The sequence below is a fragment of the Pristis pectinata genome, chromosome 5, assembly GCF_009764475.1.
Source record: "Pristis pectinata isolate sPriPec2 chromosome 5, sPriPec2.1.pri, whole genome shotgun sequence".
In the NCBI taxonomy this organism is placed as follows: Eukaryota; Metazoa; Chordata; class Chondrichthyes; order Rhinopristiformes; family Pristidae; genus Pristis; species Pristis pectinata.
Window position 1 is genome coordinate 16,517,994 of NC_067409.1, and position 15,744 is coordinate 16,533,737.

The 15,744-nt window shown below is 38.9% G+C and overlaps 1 protein-coding gene across 2 annotated transcripts in view; it reads right to left on the bottom strand.

Moving 5' to 3' along the window:
• Nucleotides 1-15,744, bottom strand: part of lmbr1 (limb development membrane protein 1) — a 167,728-nt gene that overhangs the window by 37,258 nt on the left and 114,726 nt on the right. For both annotated transcript variants that reach the window (XM_052016196.1, XM_052016197.1), the window contains one exon: nucleotides 7,819-7,896. In XM_052016196.1, coding sequence (XP_051872156.1) covers nucleotides 7,819-7,896 — 78 coding nt within the window. The remainder of the gene's footprint in view (nucleotides 1-7,818; nucleotides 7,897-15,744) is intronic.

Sequence of the window (15,744 nt, forward strand, 5' to 3'; positions counted from 1 at the left end):
AAAAAGAAATCATATGGATTAAAAAGGTATTTTGTTGTACTTAAGAGCAAGGATCATGTCAATAGATGAAAGTATTTACTGGTAACCAGCCACCAACAACCTGACTATTTACTAAATTCAGACACAAAAAAGGTATTTACGCTGTATGTGACCTTGTACACTTCAGGAGTGGCAAATTCAATGCACTTCATGCTGCAACAAACACCAAAGAAGTTGCTTTGATGCTTGTGTGCCACAGTGCAAAAGTTCATTATCCTGAAACATTTAGCGTTCAATAAATCCATATTTTATCAGCTGCATTTTTTGTAATTCTCGTATTCCTTTCATGTTTCTTGTGTGCTTCACACTTCAGTACTAAAAACAGGTGAAGTGGTAATCCAGCTTTTTGAAATCATACACCATCCTATGTTGAAAAAAAAGGTACAAAAAGAAATTCAGATCCCAGTACTGATGGGTTAAAGCAAGCTCAGAAGTAAGTCCCTTTCTGTTGATGAATTTTTCTAAACTTTCACAAGAAGATAAGAAAATTGTTGGTTTATGAAGAATTCATATAACAATGGAGAAAAGAAAAAAAATGGTAGGCATAATGGTATCTTCAAACATCTCCAAATTCCTCAGCATAAATTAGGCACTTGACAAAAGGATAATACCAACTTCATTTGTGACATTAAAGTAGTATTCTTCAACCTAATTAACATACAGTCCTTTGAATTTGTCAGTATGTTCAAAAATAGTAAAAAGATGATTATTTCTAAAACCTTCCAAATGCACTAATCCAGACAAGGTAAACATTATTGAACAAATTGAATGAATGATAGAGGGTTCAAAGATATCAGAGAAAAGTTCTAAGGCAAATCATCTGACACTGATCTAAGTCCACTCATTGGTATTTCCATTCGATAACTTTACAAATGTATTTCACAGAAACCGTAGGAAGCCAAAACCACATTGTAGGAAAGCAAGTCATTTTGGGATAAATTTGCATCTCAAAAAAGAATATTGCATTGAAATCTGTAAATTGAACAGTTTCGAGGTGTTAACAGTATTTCTTTGAGCTTGGCGGAGAGTTTTGATGCAAAAGGTTGAATAAGTGATAAGAATGAACTGAGGTGACAAAATAAATAATAATAAAAGGAGAAGCATGAACTGGTATAACTTAAGGAAATGATAACAGAGCACTTAGAAAGCATAAATATCATTACACAGGCTCAACATGGTGTTATGAAAGGGAAATGTGTCTTTAGCAAACTTATTAGAGCTCTGAGGATGTAATTGGAAGGACAGTTAAAACTGGAACGTGTTGGTGTGCTGCATTTGGATTTCCAAAAGGCAAGTGATATCAAGGTACATGAAAGTTTATAAGTTATAGATTATAGACTCATAGGATTGATAGTAACATATCTACCCCAGCAACCTGTGAATGCTGAGTCATTAAATTCAAAGCTGACACAGATAGATTTTTGGACTACAGTGCAAAACCAAAGATTATGTGCATCAAGGAGAAAAGGCCAAGGATTAGATCAGCCATAATCTTTTGGATAGAGGAGAAGGGTCAGGAAGGCACAAAAGTACAGCTAGTAGAGCTGCTACCTCACAGCTCCAGCAACCCAGTTCATTCCTGACCCCAGCTGTTGTCTGGCTGGAGTCTGCATGTTCTACCTGTGACTGCATAGGTTTCCTCAGGTGCTCTGGTTTTTCCCCTCATCCCAAATATGTAGGTTGGTAGGTTAATTAGCTGCTGTAAATTACCCCTGGTGTATAAGTGAGTGTAGTGATAGAATCTCAGGGAAGTTGTTGAGACTGTGGGATGAACTAAGGTGAGTTAATGTAGGATTAGTATAAATGGATGCTTGATGGTCTGCATGGAATCGGTAGGCCAAAGGGCTTGATTCATCGTGTATGACTATCTATAAGATACATGGCCTATGTATTCTTGTATTTCTTAAATTCTTATGCTATTACATAGGTTCTAATAGCACAGGTTTCTGTTGAATGTTATGAACCCTTTGACGTTTTCATCCCATAAAAAAATTGGATGTGCTCAACCTCAGTTTCAGCATTTTAATGACAGTAATAATTGAAGTCCCCTGTATACTACATTGTTTTATATTTTCCTTGCACATTTTTTTTTATGCAAGGACAATGATTAGTGGGCCAACTGACAGAAGAGACGCACAAATAGTCCCTTCAAGTTCCACAGCTGAGCAGTTTAGAGTCCAGACACTCAACCTATTATCAGAATCATTATCACTGACTTGTGTGTCATGAAACTTACTGTTTTGCGGCAACAGTACAGTGCAAAGATATAAAGTTACTATAAATTACAAAAATAAATAAATAGAGCAAAGTAAAGGAACGAGGTAGTGTTCATGTGTCCAAGGACTGTTCAGAAATCTGAGGTCCCCACATAACCACAATAATACCCTGACTCAGTCCTGAGCAAAGATGAGGCATCAAGTCTTGTACATACCTGATCCATGCAGCTTGTCTATTCAGGTAACCAAATGAGCATTATCATTGGTGCATCTTTTCTCCAGATTTCTTGCAATCAACCAGAGGGGCCAATTGTTTTATTCTCCCTCTCATCAGTGGTTCCTTGGTATTTTTGACTTCCCCAGGTTTATACTAGCAAACAGAAGCCACCTCCTTGAACCTTTGTATTGATTCTTCTTTTTTGTTACTATAAAGAAAGTACAAGACTTCAAAACGGGATTTCTTGATTTGATAAGAGTGTATGCAAACTGGCACACTGCCATCCTTATCAAGCCAACAAATACCACTGAGTCATCAGCCTAGAATACATACCTCTTTTTGTTTCCAGTTCCACTTGATCCACGTGCAATGAGACTTGCATATCCTTACAAGATTCAACTTAAAAAACAAGCTGCTTCACGATTCGTCGCTCTGCCACAACTATTTGATCATGTGCACGCTCATGCCTACAGCCCAAATACAGACTACAAACAAAAATATCAAAAGTGGCAAAAGCTGGTCTGAACAAAACCAAAGTTCTTGTTTAAAAAACTATACTTTTTTCAAACTCTGATAAAAGAATAAATTGAGTTCATGGTTTTGTATAATAATAAGTAGATAAAAGCTCTGCAAGCAATAAAATTACTAATGATTGAATAAATCACATTTCATTGTAAATTGTGCTCTTTTTCCTTTATATTTTTAATGCATTTTGAATTATGCATACATTATACAAAAAAGATAAACAGCACTGTAAATGTTTTCTTTCTTGAATGGTGGCCCAACCAGACCCTCCACCACTACCCTACATAATCTGACTGAACTTGCTCTCACATTGAACAACTTTTCCATTAACTCCATTTAATTTACTTCCCCCAAACTGGAATCCTACACGAATCCAAGCCACACTCTCTGTGGGATCCTTTGAGCAGTCCTTGTTTTAAATCCTACGCGGGCCCCCTCCCTCATCTGTTTTTCTGGTATACTGATCATTATATTCATACCACTCCCTGCCCTCCTGTAGAACTCAAACATTTTGTTACCTTTTCCGCCAATTTTCACCCTGCTCTTATTTTCATAGGCAAGAACAGGATGAAAGTTGGCAGAATTCACTGCTGTATCTTCCTTATGTCAAGGGATGGGTGGGCAGCCAAAGTCCACAGACTTGCCCAGCTATTTGGGACTCCATTTCAAGCTACAAATTTTCAGATAACTCACTTATGTGCAAAATACATGTTTCTTCCATGAAGGCAGATGCAAAGTAATGTCTAATTCCTCTGCCATTTCCTTACTCCCTATCATACATTTCTTACCTCCGTTTCACCTTTCGTTGTTTCCTTTTCCTCCATACCTATAAAAGCTCCAACAGTCTGCTTTTATCTAGCTAGTCTACACTGTTGCTCCCAGTTCAGACAATAGAGAACATCAATCCAGCAACAAAGGCATGGATGAGTTGGGCCAAAGGGCCGTGCTGTATTACTCTATAACTCTATACTAGGGCTCGTCAGCACTCGAGAGACATCAGTCCCAAACTTGCTTTGGAACATTGTTGCATTCAAATTCCTCCACCATTTGTAGCACTAAACGCACTTTATGGTCACAGCAGCTTTTAATCTGAAATTCATTTCACTGAGGTCCACTTGAATTTTTCAGTGGCATAGTAACATAAGTTCTCACTGGTTGACACTAGTGTGTTTGGTTGAATGAACTTTGAACCATTGAATATAAAAGTTAAAATATAAACTATAATCAAAACATGAGTGAATGAAAAATTATGTTGTTGAAACAGAAGCAACTTAAATAAAAGGTATTCATTATGGCCCAATATAAATGCAAGGACAAAGCCTAGAAAAGCAACAGAACCCGGGACAAAAAGTGGTTATTATCACACTTGTACAGATAACGGTCCTCGAGCCTGTTACTCACAGAACATGACTCCTCCTTCTATTCCAAATGATTCTCTTCTACAACTACCACATTTTTTGTGACACATTTCGATCCCATTTAATACCTGTACCTTCCTCTTCACCATTGATGACCAATGGAAATTTTTATAAAGTATTCTCAAAATGTAAGTTCATACAAGAAATGAAGGATTTGAATTTATTAAACCATCTTTAAAAACTTCAGGACATCCCAAAGTAGCTTACAGCAAATGAAGTACTTTTGAAGGTAGTCACTGCTGTAATGTTAGAAATGAGGCAGCTACCTCACACACAGTCAGGTCCCACAGAAAGTAATGAGAATACTGACCAGTAAAATCGCTTTTACTGATGTTAGGGTAAATGTTGGACAGCACATCAAGGAAGAACTACCCTCACCATCCTTTTCTTCCAAATAGTGCCATGGAATCTCTTGAGAGGAGTAAACTTAAGAGATCATACAGCACAGTAGCACAGCTAGTAGAACTGCTGCCTCAATGCCAGGGATCCAGGTTCTGGTGCAGTTAGCATGTTCTTCTTGTGACTACACAGGTCTTCTTCAGGTGTCTTGGTTGCCACCCACATCCCAAAAGGCATGCTGCCTGGTAGGTTAATTAGCCATTGTAAATTGCCCCGAGTAGTAGAATTGGTGGGAGAGGGATTGGTCTGTGAGCCGGCATAGCCTTGACAGACAGAAACATCTTATTCTCTATTGTGGGGAAAAAAATGAAAATATGGTCGGACAGGCCATGGTTGACAGTTCATCAAAAAGGAACATATCCAATAGTGCAGCACCTCCTCAGCTCTGCTCTGTTATTTGCTCATCCCTGAACTTGAACAAGCTCAATCTTCTGATAAACATGCAATAGTGTTACAAGGCCACTTATTCCAAACTGTAACACCTTTGAAAATGTCCCCACACTGTTTGGAAGTAATTTTCTTCTTTATTTTTCTCGATCTTTAGTTCAAAAATTTATTCTACATAGCCTTTAACAACTTCAGATTATTTAATTTCTATACTTAATTACTTTTTGATGTAAGGTTGTAGAACATAGAACCATACAGCACAGTACAAGCCCTTTGGCTCACAATGTTGTGCCGACCTATATACACCTACTCCATGATCAATCTAACCTTTCCCTCCTGCACAGACCATAACCCACCATTTTTCTTACATCCATGTGCCTAATAGCCTTTTAAATGTCCCTACTGTATCAGCCTCTACCACCACCCCGGGCAGTGTATTCCAGGCACCCACCACTGTGTGTGAAAAGCATACCTCTGACATCCCCCCTAAACTTTCCTCCTCTCACCTTAAATGGATGTCGTCTGGTATTGGCCATTGCCACCCTGAGAAAAGGTTGATGGCTGTCCACTCTACGCCCCTCATAATCTTATATGCGTCTATCAAGTCACTTCTCATCTTCCGTCACTCTAAAGAGAAAAGCCCTAGCTCGCTCAACCTTTCCTTATAAGACACGTTTTCAAATCCATGCAGCATCCTAGTAAATCTTCACTGCACCCTTTCTAAAGCTTCCACATCGTATAATGAGGCGACCAGGACTGAAAACAATACTCCAAGTATGGTCCAACTAGAGTTTTATAGAGCCACAACATTACCTCACGGCTCTTGAACTAAACCCCTCAACTAATGAAGGCCAGCACACCACATGCCTTCTTAACCACCATATCAACTTGCGCGGCAACTTTGAGGGATATAGGGGCTTGAACCTCAAGATCCCTCTATTCCTCCACACTACTAAAAATCCCGCCATTAACCTTGTACTCCGCCTTCAGGTTCGATCTTCCAAAGTGCATCACTTCGTACTTTTTCGGATTTATCCGCCCAACTCTGCATCACGTCTATATCCCATTGTAACCTACAACAATCTTCTACACTATCCACAACACCTCCAACCTTCACGTCATCTGCAAACTTACTAACCCACCCCTCCACTTCCTCATCCAAGTCATTTGAAGTTCCCAAGACTGTAAATATGCTGTTGCATTCACAAAGTCAAAAATTTGAGTTCTACATAGAATTTTTAAATTTTCACAAGAATAGTGCACATTGAAATTATACTTCTAAATTAATAATTGATATCTCATTAGCATTTCCATCAATGATTTACCAGCCTTAAAATTTGCTCCAATTCAATACCTTAAATGTCTGTATTTAACATAAATGGTTCTCATAAGAAGCTTGATGCTTTCAAACTCCAATTCTATTAAAAGTGGTAAACATTAATAACAAATATTTCTTGAAATAACATTTAGTGTGTACAAGATTTATAATGGATAGAGATTACTACGTTTTATTTTCTCCAACACTACCAAAACAGTTTCATGCTTGCCTATTCTGAAATCTGATAAAAGGAATATCTCAATTTTTTTTTACTTTGCAGTTTTTGTTACTTTTTTAATCCCTCCTAGAACTACAGATAATTCTTGAATTATGGTTTAATCTTGGATCCAAAAGCAAAAGCATTGGATGCTATAATCTAAAATAAAAACAGAAAATGATGTTAATACTCATCAGAGCAAGCAGCATCTGTGAACAGAGAATTAATGGTTTAAGTCAATGACCTTTCATTAGAACTGAGAGAAAAAGTAATCAAACATGCAGAAAGGGAGTAGGGAGAAAAGAAAGGTAATGTCTGGGATAAGATGGAGACCAAGGTAACCAGCTCAATTCATTGAAAGGCTGTATCCTTCCAAATTCATACATTTTAGATTTCTTACACTAATGAGTGCTCTTCAAAAGTACTTTACTGGCTTCAAAGCTCTTTGGGACGTCCTAAAAGTTTCTTATTACATGAAAGGCAGTAAGACATGTTCTTCTTTTTGAAGAGGCATTAATAACATACCATATTTTCCATTCATCTTAGTACAGCAGATACAGATGGGTACCAGTTAAAATGAAAACACAATTCCAAAATGTAACAAAATTGTCAAACAGCTGTACATTCAAATGCATCACGTGTTTAAAATTATTTTTAAGCCAAATTATTAGTCATTGGTAGCCTGATAAAACTAGCTTCTAAGCTCAGCAGAGGGAGCTTCCTCTCATAAATTGCTTCAGTGCATTGAGAGTTCTCCCTGCTGGCCAGCACAAGTTACTGTTCTCAACCCTACAAGCTTGAATGCATGAAGTTGAGCAGAACAGACAGCAGCTGTATCAGTGAACCATGTAATGAATACACTTTGCAAATATTTACCTGAGTATTTAGAATTATATATTGTTAATATGTTAACTCTTGTATTTATGTTGAACAAGAATCTAGTGGAAAGGTCTAACAACAGGAAAGTACAAGATCAAAAACATTAGAAGGTAAACCAAAAGCTGCAGTTAAAGATAAAAAGCATCAGAAGAGCATCCAAATGCAAGGATATCAAGGGAACATTCTTTAAAACAATCCATTACCTGTGATCCTTTTGGCATTGCAGTTTCATCAACCAACAGAGCAAGGATATTAAAAGCAACCAAGAGGACAGAGATGGCCTGAAAGATGTAATGTATGGGGAAAATGTTTATTAGTTTCAGTAATTATTATGCAATTTTAATTCTTCATAGACAAATTGGAAATATTACACAGATTCACCTTAACTTAATTTGCAGAATGACAATGCAATTACTGTAACCAGACAGCACAATTTTTGACAGACTTATTTTGACAATTTACAAAACATTCCTTGTATGTCTGCCATTCATCACCGTGGTTGAAAGGCAATGCCAGCTATAAAGAGCAGGGATCATAAATCCTTGCTTATCTGCCCACTCACACCAAATATCATCAGAGGCACCATACCATAATCTTTCCATCTGCTACTTTCAGTCCATATAACATTAACTGGTTTTGGTGGTAACAAAGTAAATTAAAAAATTACCAAAGATGCAGGAGTTACCACCCTGAATTATGACAGTAATGAAAAAAATGTTTACAACTGGGTGGTGCAGCAGTTAAATTAAAAGGCCTGGACAAACAATCCAACAACAGAATTCAAATCCTACTATGACAGCTATAGAATTTACATTCAGTTAATAGTCTTGAATTTAGAGGAAAGAGCAACTAGCTTTAGTCATGAAAAACCATAGAAAAATTTACCAGATTGCCATAAATATTCATCTGGTTCACCAATGTCCTGCAGGAGGCGAAATCTACCTTCCCAACCCAATCGGGTCAATATGTGACTCTAGACCCACCCCAAGCCGTTGACACCCAAGAAGCCACTCAGCTGGACCATTATCACTACATTCAGAGTTGGATTGCAACGGTTCAAGGTGGTGCTTCACTGTCACCTTCTCAAAGTGCAAGCAATAAATGCTGGCCTTGCCAGCAATGACCAGTACCTGAAAAATGAATTAAGCAGAATACGAATTAATCCCAATTCAAGCCAAGTTACATGACCTCAATGCAATTGCTGTTGCATTCTAATTTCACCTGGTGCTCTTGAGCAATTTTATTAAAACAAAAATCAACCCCATTCCATTATGGCATGTAAGAGTTTGACTGTAGGAAGGGAAATAGGCAAGTTGGAGAGGGGATGGTGTCAAGGGAAAGCATTCCTCTTTTCCTGCACAAAAGACCAAAATGCTAATAAAAAGAAAATTACCCCTCCATGCAGCAATCCTTACCTCTTTTGTCTTAGGGATGCAGGAAGTGAGGTAAATCCAGGCAGGTAGCCAGCCAGCATTAAAGCTGGATAAAATAAAAATCTAAAGCACAAAGCCTCATTAAAATACTTAGCTAACAGACCTAACAAAAGGGAACAGATTCCTTGCCCCCAATTTGCTCAGGATTTAGGATTTGAAACTTTTAATTTTTACATTCCACACAATCCAAACTCATCAATTTTGAGATTACTCCATAGTTTCTGACATCTGCAGTTTTCTATCAGCAGGCCATAAGCAACAGTTTACACATCACTCTAATACGGCAAAAATACCAGGTTACGTACAAAGATGCACAAAGTCAACACAAAGCATACATTACAGTAAATGTTTGAAACGGAAAGCTATAAAGTTTGTGGAAAAATTACTGACTAAATACTTCAGGCAAAAATGCCAAGATAAACTATTCATTGAGTCTCCTCACAAATTCATTTACTTATAATATGCATTTAATTTTTCATTACTTGTTACAGTAAATATCAAAGTATTTATTCATTCATGTCTCCCAAAAACTGTCTTTGTACAATCAGATGTTAAAGGATTGTATAATACCCCCTTGACTCACCACATTAATGTAGTTTTTGTTGAAGTACCATTGCTACAGTAAAACTCCAGAGAAATAGCTGATTGGGTTTACAATATTTAAAGGTCAACAATAAACCAGCCATGTTTAACATAAAAAAAGCTTCATTTAAAAAAAAACATTTCTGCATGGAACTTTCATTTCTTTGGTTCAAACTTAGTTAAAAGATATGATTTTTTTTTAAACCAGTTATCTTTTTAATGAAAGAACGAAAGAATGCACCAATTATAACTACAGTTTATTGACAAATTAAAAGATACATGTTAGTGACATGGCATACAAATTGTAGCATCAGCTGTAAATATTGTATATTGTTAATATGACAGGTTAACAAGAAGACAAAAGAGACTGCAGATGCTGGAATCTGAAACAAAAAGAAAACAGGACACTGGAAGCTGTCAGCAGGTCAAGCAGCATCTGTTGAGGCAAAAGATCCAAGTTGACATTTCAGGTTTTTTGACAGGTTAACACGATGCTCTTTGGTTCCTAATCCCAGTGCAGTGAAAATGATAACTTCCACGACGCACCTTTCTTGAAAACTCCCATCTAGTTGCATTACATGCCTTCATGCCTTCTTTTGATATACTGACTATTGCTGTACCAAACAGAAATAGCTTGGAAAAACTTCTCTAACACTTCTGTAGATACACCATTTGTTCATCAAGATTCAGGTGCAACACAAAAAGCGCTGGAGAAACTCAATGGGTCAGGCAGCACCTATGGAGGGAAATGGAAAGTCGACGTTTTGGGTTGAGATCCTTCATCTGGTCTTGGGTGTAAATCCGAGGGTTGAGAGCTTCAAGTTCCTGGAAGTGAACATCACCAACAGCCTGTCCTGGTCAAATCACGTAGATACCACGGCCAAGAAAGCTCACCAGCGCCTCTACTTCCTCAGGAGGATAAAGAAATTTGGTTTGTCCCCTTTGACTCTCACCAACTTTTACCGATGCACTATAGAAAACACCTTATCTGGATGTATCACGGCTTGGTACAGCAACTGCTCTGCCCAGGACCGTAAGAAGCTGCAGAGAGTTGTGGACACAGCCCAGCACGTCACGGACACCAGCCCCCCCTCCTTGGACTCTGTCTTTACCTCTTGTTGTCTTGGTGTAGCAGCCAGCATAATCAAAGACCCCACCCACCCGGGACATCCTCTCTTCTCTCCTCTTCCATCGGGTAGAAGATACAGGAGCCTGAGGGCACGTACCACCAGACTTAAGGACAGCTTCTATCCCACTATGATAAGACTATTGAACGGTTCTCTTATACAATGAGATGGACTATGACCTCACGATCTACCTTGTTGTGACCTTACACCTGATTGCACTGCACTTTCTCTATAGCTGTGACACTTTACTCTGTACTGTTACTGTTTTTACCTGTACTACATCAATGCACTTTGTACTAACTCAATGTAACTGCACTGTGTAATGAATTGATCTGTACGATCGGTTTGTAAGACAAGCTTTTCACTGTACCTCGGTACAAGTGACAATAATAAACCAATATCAATCTCCAGCTTTGTGCCCAAAACAGAATTAAAGCCTCAAACTGCACAGAGCAGACTTTTACAAGCAAGCTTCAGAAACCATTAAACATTGGCTTCTCCGATGGTTTAGTATTATTTTTCAATATTTTTCTCTGAAAATATTAAAAAGTTGTATTTATACTTCTAAATATAAATTATGGCAAATTAACTTAGAAAATAAAAATATTACAGAATTTAAACTGCAACAATTCTTCTGTGCATTATTTGCTAATGTTTATTTCAATCAACTTGTATGGCTTAAAATAAGGAATTTAACCCATTAGAACAGCACAACTTATTTGTTTTGTTTTTAAAAAGAGAAAGAAAACTGTTAAACCGTATTTTACATACACAGTCCAGCCATGTCACGTGACTTTTTTTGTTCAAAAGCAAACTGTGCAGTTCACCAGCTCATCACTAACCACTGATCACTTTTGACAAATGCTTCCATGTTGAGTAAAACAGGGTTATGTCTTCGCAACCTAATAACATGGTGGCAATAACTGTCCAGACGCACTTACCAAAATGACCAATTAAATCAAAAGGTTTTTCTTAATAAGTCAAAAAGTACAGATTGTTTTCTTTTTTTTAAAAAGTGTTCTTTCCCTGAACCAATTGTTTTGCACTCCTTTAAAGTGCTAACTTCCTATCAAGGAAAAAATAAGAGATGCCGCAGCATTGAACATCATTCGAAGTCATTTCTAATTTGGCCCTTCAGTAGAATTTATTTTTTATTGATTCAGTTTTGCAGAGCTAAGTGTCATTGGCAATGCCAGCACTTAGTTACAATCCCTAAGTACCAGTGAGAAGGTTCTGCTGAGCTTCCTTCTTGAACCGCCATAGTCCTTCTTGGTAGTTGGTTTATTACTGTCACATGTACTGAGGTACAGTAAAAAAAAACTTTTTTTTGCATGTCTTCCATACAGATCATTTCACCACATCAGTACATCAAGGTAGAACAAAGGAGAAACAGTAAAAGAATGCAGAATACAGTGTTATAGTGTAGGGTTATGGTGAAGATGCTTCCACAAAATAGTTGAACAAGTTCCAGGATTTAGACCCAGTGACAACGAAGGACCCTTGATATATTTCCATGTTAGCATTAGGTGACTTGGACAGGGACGAGTAGGTGGCTGCGCTCCTTTCAGCTGGAGCTCTTTTCCTTGATGGCAGATGTCACAGGTTGGGGATATTGTGTTGGAGTAGCTCAGTACACACCACAGCCATAATGCCCCAGTGGTGCAGGAAATTAATGTTTAGGGTGGTAAATTTAATGCCAATCAAGCTGGCTGCTTTGTCCCGGATGGTACCGAGCTTCTTATGTTTTGCTGGAGCTCCACTCATCTATAAAAGTGGAGCGATTTTCATCACAAAACTGAGTCATACCTTATAGATAGTGTAAGGGCTTTGCAGTGTCAGGTGAGTTATTCACTGAAGGCCTCCAACCTATTCTTGTAGCCATGGTATGTATGTGGCTTGCCCAGTTGATTTTCTGGTCAATGATGACCTCAAACATGATAGATGACCCAATGAATAAATTTTTAGACATTTGTGGGATCAAAGGATATGGGATGTCTTGGCTTTTATTATGAAAGGAATGAGTACTTTACTCCAACTATACAGGAAATATGAGAGACCACCTGAAATATTGTATACTTTGAGGAATCTATGGACTTGACCCCAAGATCTCTCTGTTCCTCCACACTACTAAGAATCCTGCCATTAACCATGTACTCTGCCTTCAAGTTCATTCTTCCAAAGTGCATCACTTCACACATCTCCAGATTGAATTCTATCTGCCACTTCTCCGCCCAGCTCTGCATCCTGTCTAAATCCCGTTGCAACCTACGACAACCTACTGCACTATCTACTACACCACCAACCTTCATGTCATCTGCAAACTTACCAACACATCTTTCCAATTCCTCATCCAAATCATTTATAAAAATCACAAAGAGCAGGGGTTCCAGAACATATCCCTGCAGAACACCACTAGTCATCAACCTCCAAGTCGAATACTCTCCTTCTACAATCACCCTCTTCCTTCTGTGGGCAAGCCAATTTCAAATCCACACAGCCAATTTTCCATGGATCCCATACCTCGTGACTTTCTGAATGAGCCTACCATGGGGAACCTTGTCAAACATCTTGCTAAAATCCATATATACCACATCCGCCGCACTACCTTCATCAATTTGTCTTGTCACTTCCTCAAAAAACTCTATTAGGCTCGTGTGGCATGACCTGCCCTTCACAAAGCTATGTTGACTATCCCTAATAAGACTATGCTTCTCCAAATGTTCATAAATCCTATCCTTAAGAATCCTCTCCAATAGTTTGCGTAAGACTCATTGGTCTATAATTCCCAGGATTATCCCTTTTACCTTTCTCGAACAATGGAATAACATTTGCCATCCTCCAATCTTCCGGTACTACTCCTGTGGCCAGGAAGGACTCAAAAATCATTGTTAATGCTCCTGCAATCTCTTCCCTCATTTCCCATACTAACTTGGGGTATATCCTGTCCGGCTCCAGGGACCTATCTATCCTAATGCTTTTTAGTAGCTCCAACACTGCTTCTTTCTTAACCTCGACATGCTCCAGCACATTTGCCTGTTCTACACTAACCTCACATTCATCAAAGTCCCTCTCCCTGGTGAATACTTAAGCAAAATATTCATTTAGGACTTCCACTAACTCCTTCGCCTCCAGACACGTTTCCTCCCTTATCCCTGAGCGGTCCTACCCTCACCCTTGTCATCCTCTTGTTCCTCACATACGTGTAGAACACCTTAGGGTTTTCCTTAATCCTACTTGCCAAGGCATTCTCATGTCCCCTTCTAGCTCTCCTAAGTCCCTTCTTAAGGTCCTTCCTGGCTACCTTATAACTCTCAAGAGCCCTATCTGACTTTTGCTTCTTAAACCTTAAATATGCTTCCTTCTTCCTCTTGACTAAACTTTCCACCTCTCTTGTTAACCATGGTTTCTTCACTTGTCTCAGCGGGACAAGCCTATCTAAAACCCTATGTAAGTGATCCCTAAACAACCTCCACATTTCTGCTGTGCATTTACCAGAGCACATCTTTCCACGTTTATGCTCCCAAGTTCTTGCCTAATACCATAGTAATTTGCCCTCTCCCAATTAAATATTTTCCCCATAACGTCTGCTCCTATCTTTGTCCATGGCTATGCTAAAGGTCAGGGAGTTGTGGTCACTATCCCCGAAATGCTTGCCCACCAAGAGGTCTTTCACCTGAACCAGGTTCATTGCCTAATACCAGATCCAGCATGGCCTCTCCTCGAGTTGACCTGTCTACATACTGTGTCAGGAATCCTTCCTGTACACACTTAACAAAATCTGCCCCTTCTAAACCTTTTGCATTAAGGAGGTGCCAAGCAATATTAGGGAAGTTGAAGTCATCCATGACAACAACCTTGTTATTTTTGCACCTTTCCAAAATCTGCCTACTCATCTACTCCTCAGTGTTCCAATGGCTATTTGGGGGCCTACTGAATACTCCCAATAGAGTGATCACTCCCTTCCTGTTTCTGACTTCCACCTACACTGACTCAATAGACGATCCTTCTATGATGTCCTCCCTTCCTACAGTTGTGATATTATCCCAGATTAGCAATGCCAACCCTCCCCCCCCACCCTATGCCTTTTGAAACATCTAAACCCCAGAACCTCAAGCAGCCACACCTGCTCTTGCAACAGCCAAGTATTGGTATGTTATTGTCACTTGTACCAAGGTACAGTGAAAAACTTGCCTTGCATACTGTTCATACAGATCAATTCATTACACAGTGCATTGAAGTAGAACAGGGTAAAAACAATAACAGAATACAGAGTAAAGTGTCACAGCTACAGAGGAAGTGCAGTGCAGGTAGGTGCAAGGTCATAACAAGGTAGATTGCAGCATAACAAGGCCTCTAATGACCACAATACTGTAATTCCACGTACTGATCCATGCTCTAAGTTTATCACCCTTATTCTTAATGCTTCTCACATTAAGGTAAACACATTTCAACCCATCCAACTGATCACATTTATGGCCCATCCCCTTCTTATCCTTCCTCACCTTCCCTGTACCCATCGCATCTACTTCAACACCAGCTGATCCATCTTCTAATCTAACACTCTGGTTCCCATCCCCCTAGCAACCTAGTTTAAACTCTCCCCAACAGCTCTAGCAAACCTACCCACAAGGACGTTGGTCCCTCTCCAGTTCAGGTGTAACCGATCCCTTTTGTACAGGTCATACCCAATGATCCACAAATCTGAACCCCTGCCCCAACTCTTCAGCCAATCATTATTCTGCCGTATCTTCCTATTCTTTCCCTCCCTGGCACGTGGCACAAAGATGAGGAGAGCTTTCTTTCTCTAAAGATGGTGATGCCATTGAGTTCATTCAAAACACTGATCGATAGATTTCTGGATATTAAGGGATGTGGTGACAATGTAATTAAATGGAGTAGAGGTAGAAGATCAGAGGTAGATGATAGAGTATGCTTGAAGGGCCAGATAGCTTACTACTGTGCTAAACCATGGTTTTACTGAATGGGT